The sequence below is a fragment of the Diadema setosum genome, chromosome 16, assembly GCF_964275005.1.
Source record: "Diadema setosum chromosome 16, eeDiaSeto1, whole genome shotgun sequence".
NCBI lineage: Eukaryota > Metazoa > Echinodermata > Echinoidea > Diadematoida > Diadematidae > Diadema > Diadema setosum.
In genome coordinates, this window is record NC_092700.1 from 8,223,572 (window position 1) to 8,244,475 (window position 20,904).

A 20,904-nucleotide genomic window follows, 5' to 3' on the forward strand; every position below is an offset into this window, starting at 1 on the left:
TTAAGATTACTTTTATGGGAATCTACGAAATCTAAGAATCTAAGCAATGCTTCATGGTAGATTCTTCATATTTCACATGTCTTCATTATTTTATTTGCTGTATTCGACAATTCACTCATTTAATTTCTCGTTATGTTGGTTTACAAGTTAAAACGTGAAATATGGAACAATAAAGACAACCAAACAACAAACAAACGCAAAAAGCGATGAAAGGATTATACTGTATATGTACATATATATATATATATATATATATATATATACATACATATATGTGTGTGTGTGTGTGTGTGTGCGTGTGTGCGTACGTGTGAGTGCTCAAATCTCAAGTTTGAGTTAGAAACAAGAGTCAGTAGGGTTTCCTATAAACATTTTCGATATATATAGATACGTTATTCGAATAATGATCGTATCACCAATAATATTGCAATGATTCTTTGGTTTATTGTCAATGCTATTGTCAAACAGCTGCAGAAAAAAAGTACAAAATCTAAATTAAGATATATTCCTATAAAGCGGCAATGATTAACTATTTGTCAGACATGTCAGTGCAGAATTATCAGTTTTCATTGGAATCTCCACCCAATGGATCTAAACAAAACGACATGCACATCCTGTGCGCACACCCTTTGTAATTAAACGCCCAAGTCATACGAGAGCAACCACAAGCCTCATTACTTATGTGGAGCAGGCTTGGGCTGGGGGCAAACTGGCAATAAACAAGTATTGATAACCCTATCGAACCCTCTGCGATAAGACAAGAAAAACCCCAAACCATCCTTTGCAATGTATATGATGCAAATAACGCATTTGGTTACTTATTGAAGAGGTTGAACTTTATCGCCATGTTACACAGTTCGCCGTCAGTCTGCATAGGAAGATATATCGAATCGTCGGAAAAAGAAAAGAAAAAAAAAAGAACCAAACAGATGAGACTAATGTAGGCCCTATTTACATGACATGATAGATTCACACAATACTCTTGTCAGTGTATATTTTTGCGAGGTCAGTCTGAAAGAGTCAAATAGACTAGAATGCTACATACAATAGCGCGTTATCATGTGTTAAAACACCTCAGAAGTATATAGAGTGCATTTACATAATACGTAACGAAAAAGAAAACTAACTGAGCAACCACAAATCTTCATAACATCCCAGAGTTGTTAAATGAGGTCGAGCGATTTTGGTGATTATACTTTGCAAAGCAAGTGGTCGAAGCACAGGGGCGTTGTGGATTTCAAACGAAATGTCCCTGTGTTTCGATTCACTCATCAGAGAAGGCGTTTTCCTCAATGTTCACTATAACCATGATAACCGAAGTCTACCAATAAGTAGCTGGTATTATGCTGGGGGTAATAATGATAGCATGAGCCTTTGGTAGAGCAGTGCTCACACTGCAGGTGAATAATCATTAGCATTATCCTTATCATTATCATCATTCGTGGTAGTATTATTTTGATATTGTTGTATTGTCAGTGTTATTGTTGTTATCAACAGAATGATAACAACAATAGTAATGTTAAAAATGAATTTTACATAAAACAAAAATTACAGCTACTATTTCGATCATTGAAGTGTTATCATCATTATCATGACTATTCCTACCATTATTTATTATCATGAGCTATCTTTATTGATATCATCATTGTTATTGCCGTATTATTTTCATCATAATAATTACCTATAATTGTCATTATTTCTCCTGCGAATATCAGCGCGTCAATATACTACAGCACAAAAAGAAAATGTTGAATTGGACTCGATGAGTTTGTTACATCGGGCATCCAAACTGTAGAGCTGTGATCATGAAATCAAAAAAAAATATTAGTCCACTCTCGCGGTTATCATTCAAAGACAAGTTGTAGTAAGGAAATATTGAGCATGACGTTGTTATCGACAGTATTAAAGTGTACGATCTTTAGCATATTTAACGTAGTTTGACACGTTGCCTTTGTCGATGAGAAGCAATCTTGCCTCTTTAATCTCTATAATTCGTTGATCGAAGTGTAACCTCTTGTTATTCTGCTTGTTCATATATTTTTTAGATTGTTCATTTACAAAATACAAAGAGCAAGGCCTTCATGGTTAACCGTACTTGCTTTGTGTACTTATTTTACGTATATCACATCACAGGTCAGACTATAGCGCAGGTTTTTATACATCTGAAGGGGTCAGTTGGCTTACAATGGACTCGCACGGGACGCAGACAATCTTATCCGACGACGAACACGGCAATGAGAAGAAAGGAGTCGACAACGCGTATTTCGAAGTCGACCTCGATGAGGACGACAAGAAAAACGAGGAAGAGAAAAAGGAGAAGGATGGAGACAAGGATAAGTCGACGTTAAACGGTTTTGCCGATGTCGACGCGTCGGATGTCAACGGCAAAGTGGTCGACGAAGTCGACGAACTCGATGACGACAACCCAAAGTGCGGATGGTTCGGGATTAGACCGGGGTTCATTCAGGTGAGAAGTTCGATCCGGGGTAAACACAATTTATCAAATGAAAGCAAAAATAAAAACCAAGGCCTACGGAGTTGGAACTAACCTGCCAACTCGGTTTGAAAGCAGCCATCGAAGAGGGACTTTATCAATAATCTCATAATACCAAACTGTCATTGTTACACCAATCGCTGACGTTTGGATTTAGGTAAAGTGAGATATTCCAAGAAGAGGACGGTGAGTTGGTAGTATTTCGAGGCTCACAGAATTGGGGTACAGATTGTTATTTTATTTTTCTTTTTAACAGCTCATCGTGTTCATACATTCTAAAACATCCGGGTCAGAACTGACCCGGAAAAGGGTCCGTTGGGGTCACACTCTGTTCCAGGTAAAAATGACTTGGAATTTGGTCATGAAGACCCAGAATGGGTTCACCCTGACCCAATTCATGACTCTGAATGGGTCATATCTGACTCCATTCCTTGTCATTTCTGACCCGGAACTGAGTGTGACCCCAACAGACCCTTTTCCGGGTCAGACTGACCAGGATGTTTTTAGAGTGTATTTATTCGGAATACTCTTTAACCATACCCCCCCCCCCACAATTTCAAAAAGGAAACATCTGATGAGTGGTATTTCCTTTTAACATGAGTATAACGCCTCTCGTTAAGGGGACGATGCAGATTTGTGAATACATTGGAGGCCTACTCGCAATTCTCTAATCTACAACAGTATGACAGCAAAGACGTTTGCTACGAGAGAATCCTGGGGCCCGTTGCATAAAAGTTACAATTATAGTAACTTTGTCATCCAATGGTAACTGCCATGGTAACAATACTCAACAGCCAATCAAAATCAAGAATTCCATGGAAGTTACCATTGGATGGCAAAGTTACCCTAATTGTAACTTTTATGCAACGGCCCCCAGCTTTGTCCGGCAACTAACATTATTCAAATCACCTAGTGAATGAACCTGTCCCTTTTTACGGTTTTCTTTTTCTCCACATGTAGATCATGCATTCAATTTCTTCAGTTCGAATGCTGAGTTCTTGTTGCATCCTATGTACCACTTTTGAAGCAAACCTTCAATTCAATTGCGTCCCTGATAAGATTACTCAAACTTGAGTTTACACTTGGTGTGTTCGCAACGGGTCGTTTGCCCAAATTATCTGATAAGATGGTAAACACATTACTGGTTGAAGTACCGCTTAAACTATAGCAGAGACTTTTCGAAACACCTAGGCCCGAATTCACGAAGGTGGTTTAAACAAAACCATGGTCTAAACCATGGACAAAAACCATGGAGCGCCAAGTGTCAAACAGAATATTTCGTTACGAAATTGGTCATTTCGTCGACAAAATGACTGTTTCGTTAACGAAATTATCATTTCGTGAACGAAATGTTCAGTTAGTTACAAAATGTTATCATTTCTTTACAAAATAATCATTTCATCGACGAAATGACTGATTTCGTAGCGAAATATCGCATGCAACACTTGGCATTCCATGGTTTTTTCCATGGTTTAAACCATGGTTTCATTTGTACCACCTTCGTGAATTCGGGCCTCACAATACAAATCATTCAGTTCATACTATATCTGTGACGCCCAAAACAGACACAAGTGACACATATTTCGTATAACTTGCTCAGCCTAGGTTTTGAGTAGCGAAAGAAAATAATGAACACGCACACAAAGCACCCAGACACGCACGGGCTGACGCACGCAATACACGTGCGCGCTCATTTGCGTGTATTCAATTCATATTATCTAGGCCATTTTTGCGCTTAAATCCACTGCCGCTTCCAGATGGTGGACAATAAGTCCAGAAAGATAAACTTCATGCCGTAGATGCTGAAAGTAATGCAAGGCTATATTAATAATCTAGCTGAAAACACTGAAATGAATACAAAACGACGCTCATTATAAAATACATGCGTACACATTGCATGTTTCTTCATTCGCACCAATGATAACCATAATAATAAAAGTATGCATGTGTGCCATTATTTTTACTTGTGAATGTAGTTAATGATAAAACCATGTTATGAGCATTGAATGTCACTGAATAGCATGTTTTTAAGACTCTCTAGATTGATATTCTTACAGTAAAGAAAATTCAACATTCGGTTTGAACACCATAATATACAAGTTTTCTTGTAATCAAGACAATTCTTATCCCATGATCAAACCGACGACGAAACACTGACAAAAATACCACACTTTCAAACATATTTGTGGGTCCATTTCTCGAAATTAAATCAAATAGCAGATGTTTATCAAATTATCAAATTTGATTTCATCTATGTAACTATGTCAGATTTATGTATAACTTTGAGCTGTTATGTGTATGTTAAAGAGCCGTGGAAGGTTCATGGTATAATGATTTGTATTGTAATTTTCAGTGGAATATTTTGTATAACATTGTAATTTGTATTGTTATTGTATTGATATGCTATTCAAGTCTGAAATGCGCTTTGAAAAAACTTGTTGTTATTGTCATTATTATTACAGTTGATTTTATTATCATTGCTATTATTGTTATTATTATCATTATTATTGTTATTATTATCATTATTATTATTATTATTATTATTATTATTATAATTATTATTATTATTATTATTATTTATAATTATTATTATTATTATTATTATTATTATTATTATTATTATTATTATTATTATTTCTACGTTTATTCTTTGTCTGGCAGTTCTGTCACAATCCCAAGGGCTACCTTTTCTTTCTCTGCGTCTTTGCCGTCGCCCAAGGCATGACCGTCAATGGCATCGTCTACGTGGTGACGACCACGCTGGAACGCCGCTTTGGTCTGACCAGCGTCCGCAGCGGCTTCATCTCCAGCTGCTACGACTTCTCCGTCATGATCGTCGTCGTCTTCGTCACGTACTTGGGCGAGAAGAGTCACAAGCCGCGCTGGATCGGTACGGGAGCCTTCATCTTCGCCATGGGCTCGCTGCTCTTCACCCTTCCGCATTTTGCCACAGACTACTATTCGCCGCGTCAGGTACCGTCTAATACCCCCATTCCACAGAGATCTTTAATCATCGGTCAATTAACGGAAGCAAACTTTGCTGCTTCCGGCCAGCCACCGATGTATATCGGATCGCAGTCTGATGAATCCGACTTGGTTGGTCGACTAGCAGGTCAGTGTCAGACGGTGACATGTCGTAATCCTCATCGTACGATCTTGCCTCATCGGATCACAGCCCGACATGTCTGATACTGACCTGATAGTCGACCAACACGAGTCGGATTCATCGGACAGTGATCCGATTCATTTCGGTGGTTGGCCGGAAGCAATAAACTCTGCTTCCAATGAGTGACCGATGAGCGAAAATCTCTGTAGAATGGAGGTATAAGGACCCTGCTTGTGTGCATAAAAGGCTGCAGCCGGCTCCGAAGCAAGCCTTTACCCAACAAAAGCCTAATGACGACATCGAAGCAGTTGCATGTAGCAGCTCAATTCTCGGACCACTTTCACAGCAGTTTTTTTTTCCATGTTGGTAAACAGGGGGCCACTGTAAGTTGACTTGTGCATCAAGGGTCTTCCTCCCCGACATGTGGGGGATCGAGGATGCGGGCGGGGTGGGGGGGGGGGGGAGTTGTTTCAATCCTTTGAATGTCGACGTGCCGTCAAAATTTGACCGACAAAGAGGAAGAAAGATATAGACAAAAGGGAGAAAGAGAGAAAAGAGGAAACACACAAATACAATTTCTTTTAATCGAACAGGATTATCAACAACTTTACTTTCAAATAGAACCTACAAATTCCTCAATGGTAATAAGACATTTCAAACATTATTTTTTTTTATGTTTAACCGCTTTGGTTTTGTTTTTCAAATTTGATCTGATGTGAATGCTGCATTTTTTCAGCCACAAAAAAATACTTTTTTTTTTTTTTGCAGAAATAAAGACAAAAGGGCGAATAATTCAACCCCATGCAGATGGACATAATATGCTTTAATTTTATTACGTTAGTCGAAATTTGCGTTAGTCGAAGAATTTCCTGCAGTCACTTTGCATTCGTTGAAGGCGATCAAGGTTGACTGCATCATTATACCTGGGTATTCATTTGTTTCTGTTAAGTATGATCGACAGTGACTCCAATGCCAACCAAAAGAAATTCAAACTCCCAATTTGTCTAATTCTAGATGTATTTCACTCATTATTTCCCGCCCATTCAGGATACGGAGATACTAACGTGCAATGTTAATGGCAACGGGACCGACCCTTGTGAGGAGGGTGAGACAAGTCTAAGTAACTACTATTGGGTGTTTGTAGCGGCTCAGGTGCTGCACGGCCTCGGGGCGTCACCCCTGTACACCCTCGGGGTGACGTACATGGACGACAACGTGAAACCCAAGGTGTTAGCTGTCTACATTGGTAAGTGGCCAACAAACGAAAAATTCATTTTTCATGAAAATTACACATTACATCAACTTGATATTGACATATGTTAAGAGTAGCAATATAATTATCTTCCCCCCTGTTTTCTGAGAGCGGTTTGAATAGTCAAGTGCTCTTTCATTATGGTAGAAGAGTGAATTTTTGTGGAATTCCCTTCATATTTTCTTATATTGATTGTCCATACTTACGTCATAACCTCTAGTAGTCTCCTCATCCAGCGGTTCCAAAGCCGAAACTTTAAAAATAACATAACGTTTGCATCGATTTCCGCAACTTTCAGTTTGCTGTTTTCACTCAATCCACATTATTTACTCGTTGGGTTTTGGATTGCTCTAAGGATAATTAGGTCCTTTCAATCATCTTGGATTGTTGCAGTTAAAGTTTGCGTGTGTGGGGCGGAGGGGGAGGGGGTCAGCTTTGGATTTTATCTGGTCATTGTGATGTTGATTTTTGCCTAAACAGTTTCATTGTTGAACCGTTCATTACGATTAACATTATTTTTTGTTTATTCCTAACGTTATCATTAAGGTACTCTTAACAATATTATCTATTGCTTATTGTTAACATTATCATTATTTGTTGTTGATTGTTAATTCTTAACACTGTCATTCACTGTTGACATAGTATACCGTTTATTCACATTGTCATCATCATCATTGCTCGCACTTGCAGGGATTTTCCAGGCTATGTCAACCGTCGGACCAGCATTTGGTTATGTTTTAGGAGGAGTTTTTCTCTCGTTCTACACGGACGTTCAAGTAGACCCCGCGGAGTAAGTATGACCATGGAGTAACAACGAAACATACGTTTTTCTGAAATTACGGATTTTTTACAATAATTACATAATTACATTATTGTCCCCTTTTCTCTGTGCCCCACATTTAACTCGTATTACTGATTTTCAAAACTGAGAGATCATGGATGTAAACTTGTTTAGCTCCGGTGTGCCTTTCCTTCCGTTTTTAATTTCTCAATAGTCGATAATCCTTATTCAGACTCCTCTATGATATTTACCCAAAAATTTGATTTAAGGAAATAAATTTCTCACCTGCAAGACTCTTACAAATGTATGAAGCATTGTCTGTTTCCGCCAAATAAAAATGTATCATTATTATTTGTTTACTTTTATAAACTTTATAATATATATATATATATATTATTTTGTTATATATCAAAAAGTTTAATCAGCATTTGTCTGGAAATGTATCATATTATGAACTTATATGATGAAAGGGCGCTATAGATATCGGGTATACGTTAGTTATTTTGCAATGATCGTTATGTTATGTTATGTTATGTCATGTTATGTTATGTTATGTTGTTATGCTATGATATGTTATGTTAAGTTATGTTATGATATCTTATGTTATGATATGTTATGTTATATGTTATGTCATGTCATGTTATGTAAATATAATGTTTCGTTGTTATGTTTTGATATGTTATGTTATGTTTTGTTGTGTTATGTTAAGTTAAGTTATGCTGCGCAAAACTATGTCAGGCCATGCTTTGCTGTATGTAACGCCATTATTTCTATCCCGACAGCGTTGGTTTAACCCCAGAGAGTCCACTGTGGGTCGGAGGTTGGTGGATGGGATTCTTTGTCTCCGCTTTCTTCTGTCTTCTTGTCGTCATCCCGATCTTGGGTTTCTCCAGGTCGTTGCCAGGTAACACTCATCCTTGTCACGAATCACGTCCTAATAAAACGAGACAGACAGGCCCGAATTCATGAAGGTGGTAGAAATGTAACTATGGTTAAACCATGGACAAAAACCATGGAGCGCCAAGTGTCGCATGGAATATTTCGTTACGAAATTGGTCATTTTTTCGATGAAATTATTTTGTAACGAAATGACAACATTTTGTAATTAAATGAACATTTCGTCCACGAAATGATAATTTCGTTAACGAAACGGTCATTTTGTCGACGAAATGACCAATTTTGTAACGAAATATTCCGTGCGACACTTGGCGCTGCATGGTTTTTGTCCATGGTTTAAACCATGGTTTCATTTGTACCACCTTCGTGAATTCGGGCCACAGAGTCGAATTTTGCTGAGCCTGAATTAGAAGTGCAAATATTTCGCAGAAAACATTAAACTTAATATAATGATGACGAAATATGTATGAACAATTTAGGTATTACACGTATTATAGATACTATACAATGATCAATCCCCCTAGATATATTACAAGATTATCACTACCTATAACAAAATTACCATGACCTACAGAGTTCTAAATATACTCTTTTCAAACAAATCTTTACATCCTGTTCAAAATAGATTACGAGGAAGAGCATTTGTCTGCGTAGTCCCCCAAACTGTGAAATAACTTATGCCATTATCTGATTATCATAATGAATCAGGAAACCCCCAAATTAGTAGACTTTGAATCTAGACTTAAATCACATCCTTTCAATTTATGTCATTGTACACTATTGTTCATCATTTTAGGATATTTCGCAGCACGGAAGAATGCACGTACTTAGGTTCTGCGCTTTATAAAGAGTATGTTGTACAGCAGCAACTTCAAAAGTCGAATATCGGTCAATTGATTGTAATTGTAAACAAATTTACTTTAATTTGAGATGAATAATAGGAAGAACATTATATAATAATAATTTTGGTAATGTTCAATCAGTTTTGGCTCAATTGACAACACATGCAAACACACACACATATACACCCACACACACCGTCCTAAACCCCTATCCCTTTTTCGATACTTTCCCTGTTCTCCGCGAAGGCTCGAAGGCTCTCAAGCGAGAACGCAAGGGAGACGCTCAAGCAGGATCAGACTTCTCCGCCCGGGCCGGCTTCGGCAACAAGTTGATGGACTTCCCGCGCGCTGTATGGACACTGCTGAAGAACATCCCCTTTATGTGTCTGAATGGAGCCGCCATTACCGAGTGGTTCATCCTGGCCAGCATTGCTGTTTTTGGCCCCAAGTATCTCGAGTCCCAGTTTAACTTCACCTCGGGCACTGCCGCACTCATCGCCGGTAAGAGTTGCATTTCTAATTGTTTTTTTTTTGTGTGTGTGTTTTTGTTTTGTTTTGTTTTGTTTTGTTTGTTTGTTTGTTTGTTTGTTTGGTTTTTTTTTTTTTTTTTTTGGGGGGGGGGGGGGAGGTTGGCTTACCCTACCCATGGTTAAAAACTCCCTCTTGTGAGATTGGGATCCCCCTCCAACATCCACCTCTTTCGCTGCTCTCCATCGCTCGCGTGTTCTCCATCATATTAAACATCATGTTTCCCCCTAAAAAAAGGGGAAAATCCTACGCACTGCCATATGACCCCGCCTCATTTTCTTTTCTTCAGAGGTGTTCTAAAGCATAGACAATTGATAGGGGCTTTTATAATCATCGTCACTATATAGGCCTATATTTACTATTGACACTAGCTATTTTTGCAAGATTTTGCAATTGTTTTCTTACAAGAAAATTCAAAACAAATATTCTTCCTTTTCCACAACTTATGCATACCTAAAGTTAAGAAGCGACCCATTTTCATTCCTTCATCTACACCTATTGTACCTTCTGGTATGATGATATTTTTTTTTCTAATTTGTTTTATAATTGATGCATCATGCATTTCTTGTTACAAAAATATCTATTTCTCAAAATACATTAAATGGTGTTAAAGAATTAAATTCAGATTTTACTAAAAGTACCCTTGTACTGGACTCTATAGAAAACTTTAAATTTGCAATATTGTTTTCTGTGTGTAAACTATACTTCCTCTCTCTCTCTCTCTCTTTGCCAGAAAGAAACACAAATCGCTAGATTTCTTTTTCATTTGTCATATTCTTAAGCAAACAAAGAAAATAGATAATTGCATGTTAGAAAAAAAAAGTGATGTATCCAACATTAGCTGGAATCTTGTTCTTATTTCTGTATATAGATCGTTTGGAGCTGTCTGTCAAATCATGTTATCCATGTTATGTATCCATGCTATGTATCGGGTACATAAATGTGTCATTTATGTACCTGAATGTTTCTATGTGAATAAATTTTCTTTGCGAGAAAATGAAAATCATGCATTCTTTCTCGTTCTTTCAAGCCGACATTTTTGGATTTATACGGTCTATTTTAAACAGGTATACAGGTCATTCCCGCGAGTCTCATTGGATGCCTCGTGGGCGGACTTCTGGTACGATGCCTCAAACTCGACTTCCGGGGCATGGTAAAGTTTTGCATCGTCTGCCTCACCGTCTCGCTCCTCTCCCTCCTCATTTTCCTCACCAGCTGCCCCAACATCAACTTCGCCGGTGTTACCGTCACCTACGACGGCAAGTAAGTAAACCGAATCCCGAGCCCGGTTCAGACGTCGAATCTGCGATTGAAGCCGTACTCTGAACTCAATCACCAATGTGTCAAATCGGCATGAATTGAACAATGTTTTGTTGTTGTTTTAAAAGCAAAGTACATTGACAGTTTTACTAATGTGATTATTTTGTTTTATAGAGCCTATGATACCAAAGGAACAGCGTATCCACACCGTGTCGAAATATATATATTTACTAGGGATAGATATACGTAGAATAGCTCGTTACCAAGTCTTTAAGCTGATAAAATCAATGGATTACACTATACCAATAAACAAGTCTATCATAAATAATCGTGAATCAACCGGTAAAGCTTCCAATTCATTGTAACTGCTTTGAAGCGCGTAAAGCACACAAATTCAGAGATTGGGGTTTATTAAAAGTTAAGTCTTCAGGAGATTCACAGTCATTATGTCCGACTTCTCCTCCCCACACTGCAATAGGAGCGAGTACACGATGGATGAGGCGAACGTGACGGCAGCGTGTAACGTCGACTGCCAATGCCAAGACAACTATGACCCGGTGTGCGGGAGTGATGACATCCTTTATTTCTCGCCCTGCCACGCCGGCTGTCTTCAGATGGAGGAAATCGACGATGTCAATGTGAGTGAAAAAGAGCAAAGCAGAGCAAAGCAGAGCGAAGCAAAGCAAAGTAAAACAAAAGAAAACAGACGTTCTACTGGCTACTAGCAAATTAATGATAGATCATTGTTAATTGCAATACTAAGTTGTGTGTTGACGTAATTTTTGCTTTTGTTTTTGCTTTTGTTTTTACTTTTGTTTTTTCGCTAATACAGGTTTCCTTTTTATGTTTCGAAGGTTTAAATAGGCAGGATATCTGTAATCAGTATTTTGTTCTTGTTTTTGTGTTGCTCTTCAAGATCAAAGAACCAGCACGAACAGACTAGTTTTCTGCCCCGCACACGTCATGAACATCTTGGGAACAAGTCCCCTCCAGTGCTACAACCAGAAAGTTTGCCTTGTATAATTATAACCAATAATAACTGCGCCTGCTTAGGGAACCGCCAAAACTTGAAGTCTAAAACGAGTTTACGACGCCAGTATGTTACACTAAGAAAGAATTTCAAGTATAGTTAAGATTTATTGTAACTGTATCCAGATGTTTTTGATACTTAGATATTTAGATAAAAAGCAATAACCGTAATGCAATACATTGCATGATAGCAAGAGAAAAACAAACATACATTACATACCTGAAGTGAAACTGTCAACCAGACGGAATATAGATAGAGCAATGAAACAACATTAGTCAAGAAGGTTTCAATCTCTGTCTGTCTCTCTCTCTCTCTCTCTCATTGCCTTTAATGCTCTACTGTCCATCTTTCTATGACATCACTCTCCCCGTGACCTATCCAGACATACTCTGACTGTAGATGCATAGCGGGAATTGCGAACGAGACCACCTCAGCCAAGAGCGGAAAATGTGATTACGCCTGCCCCCAGCAGACCGTATTCCTCGTGGTTCTATTCATCATGCTAACCAGCACTTTCTTTGCCATTGTGCCATCGTTAACAGCAACACTCAGGTAAGTGAGTTAACTCTTTACGGCCGGGAAAAGTGCAGGTTTCAAGCAGAGTTTAAAAGGATTAAAGAGTCTTATGGGCAACGGGTTAAAATCTTGGAAAATTAATCTTCAACGCAGACGTCATTATCAAAGTATAAAACGAATATCAGTATTTCAGATCATAAGTCTTGTTTCAAGGCTGCCAATATTCATCCGCTCTCACTTCTTCTGGGAGTGTCCTTCGGTAATTCTTATAGTACAAAGGGCAGGAATCAAAAGAAAAAATAATAAAATGATTGTCCGTAGGGTACCTATGCAGTGCACTGCATGAAAAACCGTAAGTCATGGGACCGCGTAGGTCCTCTTTATTATCATCACCCGTGACATTTTTACCCGTGAATCTTTTACACCCGACTTTTGTTTACTCTTGACAGTTTTATCTGGGACATATTTACCCCGGACATTTCTACCTCTGACATGTATCCCCGACATTTTCATCCCTGATTTTTTTCCCCGGCCTTTACCGCTGGTTCTGTTTTGTCGTGACTTAAAAAAAAAAAAAAAAAAAAAAAAACAAATTAAAAAAAAAAAAAAAAAAAACTCGCCTAGTACTCCCTTGGTCAGGCTAATTCCAAATGATCATAGTTTATGACAAACATCCACAATGATTGGGCAACTCTTATAATGTCTTCTAAAATTGGTTCATATCAACCGTAGATTGGCAGGACGGACGCCACATTTAGGCAATATTTATCAAAATTAATGTTCTAAAAGCCATTGCGAATTTTATCTCGTGTACTTTACAAGAGTGCAGACTACACAATGCTGTCAATTTAATTACAACATAAATCATTATTAGTGTAGAATTGGTCTGAGAACTTTACAATTTCATTGGCTGTATTCCAATTACCATCTAAAAATGTTACCCACTGGTCCATATCTGTTTACATTAAAGCCATCTGTTGTTTACAGCTTGGAAAAATTCAAATCCACTTCTTTTACCTGATGTATCAGTATGGCATTAGTATCAGTAAAATTTTCAATTTTAAACTAGTTTTGAACATCTTGCCTTTTTTAAAATGCAAGCTTCAATTCAGAAAAGAATGAATGATTTCTTTAATACCAAAAGTATCGTTTCTATTATACATCATTACTGTTGTCGTTACTATTACGACTATCAGCACTGATCTCTGTCATTCACTGATAACAATGATGACGATGAAAATAGTACTGTTACTATGCAGCTGTCATTTGTATGACGCACCTCTTGACCCCCGGGAAATGTGCGTCATGGTCGCGTCAAGTACCACCAATTTGATGACGCGTGGTGCCGTCACGGGAGCAAAATGTCCGTCACAATACTGACCCATTATGTGCGTCATAGTCGGTCATTTAACCAGAGTGTGTCAAAAGGTTCGTTAATGGGACCGTCATGTAATTTTGCGAGGCTTCTTGCATGGGGCATGGTATCCCTCCGTAACAGAATAAAACAAACTCGCGATCGCGAGTCGGCCGAATTCACCGGCTCCTGGAAACGCGAAAATGACACAATTTTCAATCAGTTTTATTATAACATACTGATACTCACTTCATTCTCGGATGTCTTCTTTTTCTATCTGATGTCAGACTAAAGGTCTTTTCAGAAAGTTTGAGTACAAATTTGCTCCAAAACCACACTACCAAACACGATTTGTGATTAAAATCATCACATACAGCCCGCGGCATCGCGAAGCTCGCTATCCTTCAATCGCATTCACTGTATGTAGTGTAGCATCGACCGTCGACCGTGGAACCTGCAGCAAAACCACGTGCGTGATGTCGACCATGTGGTACATGTATACATACAGTACACGCGTACATACGTATACAGAAGGCGAGGCATGGCAGAGGCCAGGCCCCAAAACACATACAAACGATTATGGAACTAACATTACTGAGAGTCTATTAAAACCTGCATTAACTTAAAATAGTAAATTCTATTTAAACACTAGCCATATAAACCATGTACCTAACTTGGGTTTAATAAGGTTCGTGTTTAAATAGGCAGCGGGGGCTTCAATCAAGCTGTTTTCGAATCGGGGAAGGGGAGGCGGGAGGTTACGGAAAAAATTACTGTGGCCAGGCCGTAGTTTCGCGAAACTAGATAGTTTGCCATAGCAACGTGTATATCAAAACACGCGTTTCTATGGGATGTCCATGAACTAGGGAACGGTTTAGAGAAATTCGAAGTCATTCGAGGTTGAAGTGGTTTTTTCCTACGCATTTTTTTTTTGTTGTTGTTGTTCATATCTAAAAAATTTGATTTCTTAATTTTTTTCAACTGGTATTTGGGAGTCTTGTAATATATTTAAAATGTTGATAGAAATTTCTGAATATATTCAGAAAGTACGCCTAGGCGCCTAATGTTTGGATAAACGGTAAACATGCAGTCTACGTTCGATACGAAAAAATCATTACGTCTTTCACGAGGAAAAACATACAAAACAAACAAAAAACACCTACGAACGAATGTTGATAGCCAAAACTTTGATAAGTAATAAGCAGTTATCATGAGCGTGAACTGAAATTAATTGTCATGATTTTGTTGTCTAACCAGGTGATGACTGCATCTCATTGAACCTACTCGTAGTGAATTTCTCTGGGCATACGAGACCTTTTAAATATTTCTGGCTCAGTTGCATTTTTAATTGACTGATTAATCGATCTTTTTTTTTATTGTTCAGGGAACATAAGATATTCGATCAAGTACATTATATTCGACTGTTTGATGTTTCCTACTATGCGCCAAAAGAAAGGCTAGAATTTTCTATAGAATCACGATATCTTTGCAATGATTCCTTTAATTCAACTAATGAGCTGGTTCTTCGATCGATATTTCCATGATATTTACACGCTGTTTATTCCAGCGCGCGCATTCTTTCGTCTGGCACGCACCTGGCTGTGGCACCTGCTTTTGTGGAAATTTCCACAAGGGGAGAGGGGTGGGGTGTCAAGTTTCTTCGAGCCGAAGAGACTGCATGTAAAACAATCTCTTCGCTCTAATTTATTGTCATTCGTGCTTTCCCCTTATTCTTTGCTGATATTGAACATTTAGATTTAACTTTACGAAGGTTGGTAGCACGTGGTTCTATTTTGTTGTGAGGTGTATGTAATTTCTTTTTTTTTTATCATTCTTGGAAAGGAAAAGAAGAGTATTAAAGGGGGAAAGAAGAATAAGAGGGAAAGTAAAATGGAACGAACGGCACGTACGCTCAGCATTCACAGTAAGCCGTCTTTTTACACCAGCATAGTTATCATCATCACCATCAGACATCACTCAGACCATTTTAGCCTTTTCCTATCAACATTAAGAAAAATTAATAACAAATACAAAGTATCAACACCTCCCAACAACACAAATATTTAGAAAAGACAACACACGGCACACTACAGCGGCTGGTATCAAACTTCGTCGCTTCGATTCGAAAAAGTATTGCAGCAAAGCGGAGAAATCGCCGTTACGAAAATAGCAGTGCGAGACACTTGAAAGAATTACGTCAAATACTTCAAAGTATAAAGGGAACGGATAAAGTGATATAAAATGGAAGAAATCGTACCAAACGATGTGTGAGAAACGACAGTGGAGAACGGTAAGTTTAGTAGTAGGCTTAGGCCCTAGCAACAGTTTACAGCACCGAAAGCTACGCGAAAATAAGGTGAAAATAAATACACATTGGAAACTCGGTATTGCGACAAGATCCTTAGGATCAAGTCAATAAACGATACAAAACAGAGGAAATCAATTCATTTTGACCGGAAAATAGTTTGTTATAAGTATTCTGTTGTATGAGATCTCCTTTGATAGGCCGAGAAATACATCGAGCTTCCACGATACTCGGGGAAAGACAGTTCGAACGCTTTTCACCTGCACTAGCCCGACCAGACACTGTTACGCTATGCGACGTACCATGTACAGCGACTGGGCTGTGTATAGTTACACCTGCACATACTGCAGTGCACATCAATACACGAACAGAAACTCACCTCTTCCTTGCAGAAAAATGATGCAATAACGTTACGAAAAACACACACAACACTCTAAAAATCATTTCATACTTGGGAGGCAAGGGACAAGCGGATGAAGAAGAAGAGAAAAAGAAGCAGACATTGCACAACGGAACGCTTCTACCCCGATTCGAATCGAAACAGGGTACTGGAGTGTAGTGGCAGCTGGCTACAGTGGACTAGTGTGCAGCTAAGCTACTATACTAACGCTCGGATCCCCAGCCGCCCACAACATGGGGATACAGTACCACGGCGATCGAAGTAAACATCCAGCAGGGTCCGTAGGCGACAGGGATTCACGCGGGCGAAGTTCCGTTCGGTGTACACAGTTCGCAGGCAGCGAATTGCGTGAGCGCACACAGAGCTCTGCAGCATTCCAGTCTGGCACGTACTGCGAATAACATGTGCGTCAAGGGTCAGTCATTTTCACGAAGAGGTGCGTCACCATTTTGACTGGTTATTGCGTCAATGTCTCATAGAGGTGGGTCACTTTTTGTGACGGAGGGTACGTCATGGTACCTAAAAGGTATGACGCACATTGGTACTTTGACGCACCTATCCCGGGGGTCAAGAGGTGCGTCATACAAATGACAGCTGCACTATTATCATCATTACTGTAGTTATCATAATCAGCGTTATCATTAATGAGAGCATGCACACAAAAATGACATCGACTGATATAGACTGAGATTTTAAGATAGGCTCCGACCTCTACGACAGTGCCTTGTAATAGAAATAATGATTACTAAACGCCCCGACTGTAAAAGTTGTCTTTAACATTTGATGGAATCGGATTGTGGGGACACCAAAAGGATGAGATTTCATGAAAGTATTTTTCTTTTTTTTTCATGGATTACTTTCTTCTTTTTTTTTTTCTTTCTGCAGGTGTGTTGGTCATTCACAAAGAGCGTTCGGCCTTGGTTTACAGTCTCTTTTATATCGGGCCTTGGGTGAGTTACACATGACGTCTGAATACCTCGCTTTTATATATCTGTTCCTATTGCGATATAGTCTACATACTCCCTGTTTCTCTCTCGCTTTCATCTTCTCCAAATTCTGCAACATTCTTCACCATGACATTCTTTTTTCCAGGTTCTTTTTCTTCTTCTTCGTCATCTTCTCATTATCACTTTTTTCTTGTCTACATCCTTTAATTCATTAATTCATTCATTTGCTTCTTCATTCAATTCTGTTTTCATTCTCATTTACGAACAATATTCATGCATATTACAAACGTCAAAATGATAATGCATTAAATATAACAAGTATTAGACTAGTAATGAATATTGAGGGGCTGCTAAAAGGTGAACGTGTATAATCCAGTCTCCTCACTTTTTGGTACATTACTACGATACATTTACACAAAATGTACAAAAGATGTGAACATAAGGCAAATTAATCAGGGCAACCTCTTCCGTTCTCTTTTTACTCTCTTCCTCCGCCTGTTTGAACCCAACAAATAACTTGAGCTTGCAAACAGGACCGCAGTGCAGTTTAAAATACAATTTAATCAGAGCTGAGATGGATCCATAATGCATGTGTCTTTCGCACTACATTAGGAACGGTTCCTGGTCCCGTCGTATTCGGTCTGCTCATTGACAGCACGTGTTTAATCTGGGAAGAAGACTGCGAGGGCGGTCGCACGTGTTGGATGTACGACAACGGGAACCTGGCCACCTACACTCTCATTATGACGGTGTGCCTGCGCATCCTGTCGCTTGTCTTTTTCGTTGGCGCCCTCATCGCCTACAAACCCATCGGCGAGAACGGCGCCACCAACGAGGAAAAGACTGAAATGGCGGCAAATGGGATCGGCGATGGCGCCCACGTAATCAACGGGGACGCAAAGATTGAGGCTACAACGCCTATATAACTATGCAATCTTCTTCCATAAAGTGAGCGTATTAAGCCAATGTGCTCCCTATATAGGAGCTGATATCACTTGTGCCACGCAATCTGGAAGAACGTTTCACCTTTCACCTCGAAATACAGGCAAGTGCCTCTTGACAGCTATGCAACGAGTTTATTTCCGAGGAGAAAAATCTTTTCCACCCAGGAAAAGACTGCATTATGGTGATTTATGTTCTTTACATAGAGTTGAATTCTTTGAGTTTTGAACACAAATTTCAAACACTCCATTTAGAGAATTCCAGAAAAGTGAAATAATAACTGACCAAAAATCACCCACCTGAATATTATGCGTAGTAATTCACATTTAATGACCAACATCATTCATCTGAAAATACGAATAGTTTAAAGGGCTCGTATAGTTTTGGTTGAGACCTAACTTCAGGTTTTTAAAATTTTTGGGTGAGATAATGATAAACCTCTTCTGACATATGAAAGAGCATGTAATTCCAAGAGGAATTCAACGTTTATTTGATGAAAATAGGTTATGAAATGGCTGAGAGACCCAAAACAGAGCAATACTAATAAAATGTGGGACCCACATTTTATTACGATCGCTTTGACCTTTTACTTTGTTTTTGGATGTCTCAGCCATTCCAAAACCGATTTTCATCAAATAAACTTTGAATTCCGCTTAGAATTGCATGCTCTGTACCATTTCATAAGTGGTTTCTTGGTATCTCACAAAAAGTTAAAAGCCAAATCCTCAGCTCCACCTATACTGTACCATCCCTTTAACTTTGGTACTATTACTACTGTATTTTGAACTCTCAGACCCGTCTGAAGCCATAAACGCACAAACCTAACACTAAACGGGAAAGTATATTATTGATTATGCTATATCTAAACGTACCTACTAAATCGCATACTCACGTGACGTCGGTTGGTTGATAGTGATTGGTGGCAGACCCACTGATGAGGCTGTGATTTCATTTCATAAGTCAGTTCAGAATTTACGTGCGTATATTCATCCGTCGCCTTGTGGACAAGGATAAGCTGTATAATACTATAGTATATTATGCTATATTACAAGATTTATGATTGGTCGAATGGTGCCATGTGACATTCATCAATTTCATTATACAATGTAGGTCACGGTCGTGAACTATACCTTCGCTTCTTGCACGTTGAATTCCCCAGCCCTGACAAATTGATGGTTATAGATACACCTTTTCTGCTGCAACAAATAGTATTATGTTCTTATTTACTTTACTAGCCAATGTGATATCCAAATGCATAATTAACCCTCAGGCAATTCTATTTTACCGGAACCCTCAAATATAAAACTATGTTAGGTTAAGTTCATGAATTTGTCTTGCAAATAAACTTGTATAGTGAATTGAAGGTCATGCATTATTTGCATGATGTATACATGAACGCATAATTTGCATATGCATGTAAATACGTGTAGGTTCCTATATAAGGTGATTATTGTTTGTACGTTTGTGGCTGTGTGTACAAAAATTGCTGCATTTTAAAAGTGACCTAACGAAAGAATGTCACCGAGTAAACAGTACATCTTTATTGAAGTGAGATAAAGTACGTCTTCTTTGTTTTATCAAGCACTTTATTACCTAAAGATGTGGAAACTATTTTGTCCATTTCATCCTGATTGTAATGGTAGTTTTAAATGTGTACATTATACAATTCGTGTTGTTTCCTGTTTAAAATGGGGACATTGTACGACCCCAATCCAGTATCGACACACACACACACACAAAAATGAAAGTATATTTGTATATTGTGAGAAAGGAGTAGGATTTAAAAAGATTCATGACGCCTTTTGAAAGCTCTTTTATTTTCTTAACCTACTGTAAATAACCTAGGGTAAATAAAACACTCAGAAAGGAGGGCAGTTAACTCCAAGAGTATCGATGGAGCAGTGTAAACAATGACACAGTTTATGTAGTGTATTTTACACGCTTCAAGAGCAAAATCAAGGGAAAGTTAGAATAAAGACTGTAATAACAAGAAAACCGAAATCACATCCTATCTACTAAAGAAGTTACATGTACCACTATCGACTGCCTGATACATTGAAAGTCGCACTTACTTTTTGTTGTTTGTGTACTGCCAAATAGTTTCCTGTCATAGCCAGACCCTTTTCCCCAAGAGGTTTCTTTTTCCCCCCAAGGCCAACCTAAGTGTACAAAGTTTGAAGAAAATATATGGCTAAGACACAGAAGCAGTAAAAGATGTACATTTTGTATCTTTATTGGCCAAAGCATATT

General features: G+C 38.5%; 1 protein-coding gene across 1 annotated transcript; it reads left to right on the plus strand.

The window, feature by feature from the left end:
* The first annotated feature begins 2,185 nt into the window (after positions 1 to 2,185).
* Positions 2,186 to 18,638, plus strand: LOC140240250 (solute carrier organic anion transporter family member 4A1-like). The gene is made up of 11 exons (XM_072320039.1): positions 2,186 to 2,467; positions 5,156 to 5,467; positions 6,648 to 6,846; positions 7,543 to 7,642; positions 8,416 to 8,537; positions 9,619 to 9,873; positions 10,968 to 11,163; positions 11,639 to 11,798; positions 12,573 to 12,742; positions 17,651 to 17,715; positions 18,325 to 18,638. The coding sequence occupies exons 1-11, from the start codon at positions 2,186 to 2,188 to the stop codon at positions 18,636 to 18,638; spliced, it is 2,175 nt and encodes a 724-aa protein (XP_072176140.1).
* Positions 18,639 to 20,904: the final 2,266 nt, after the last annotated feature.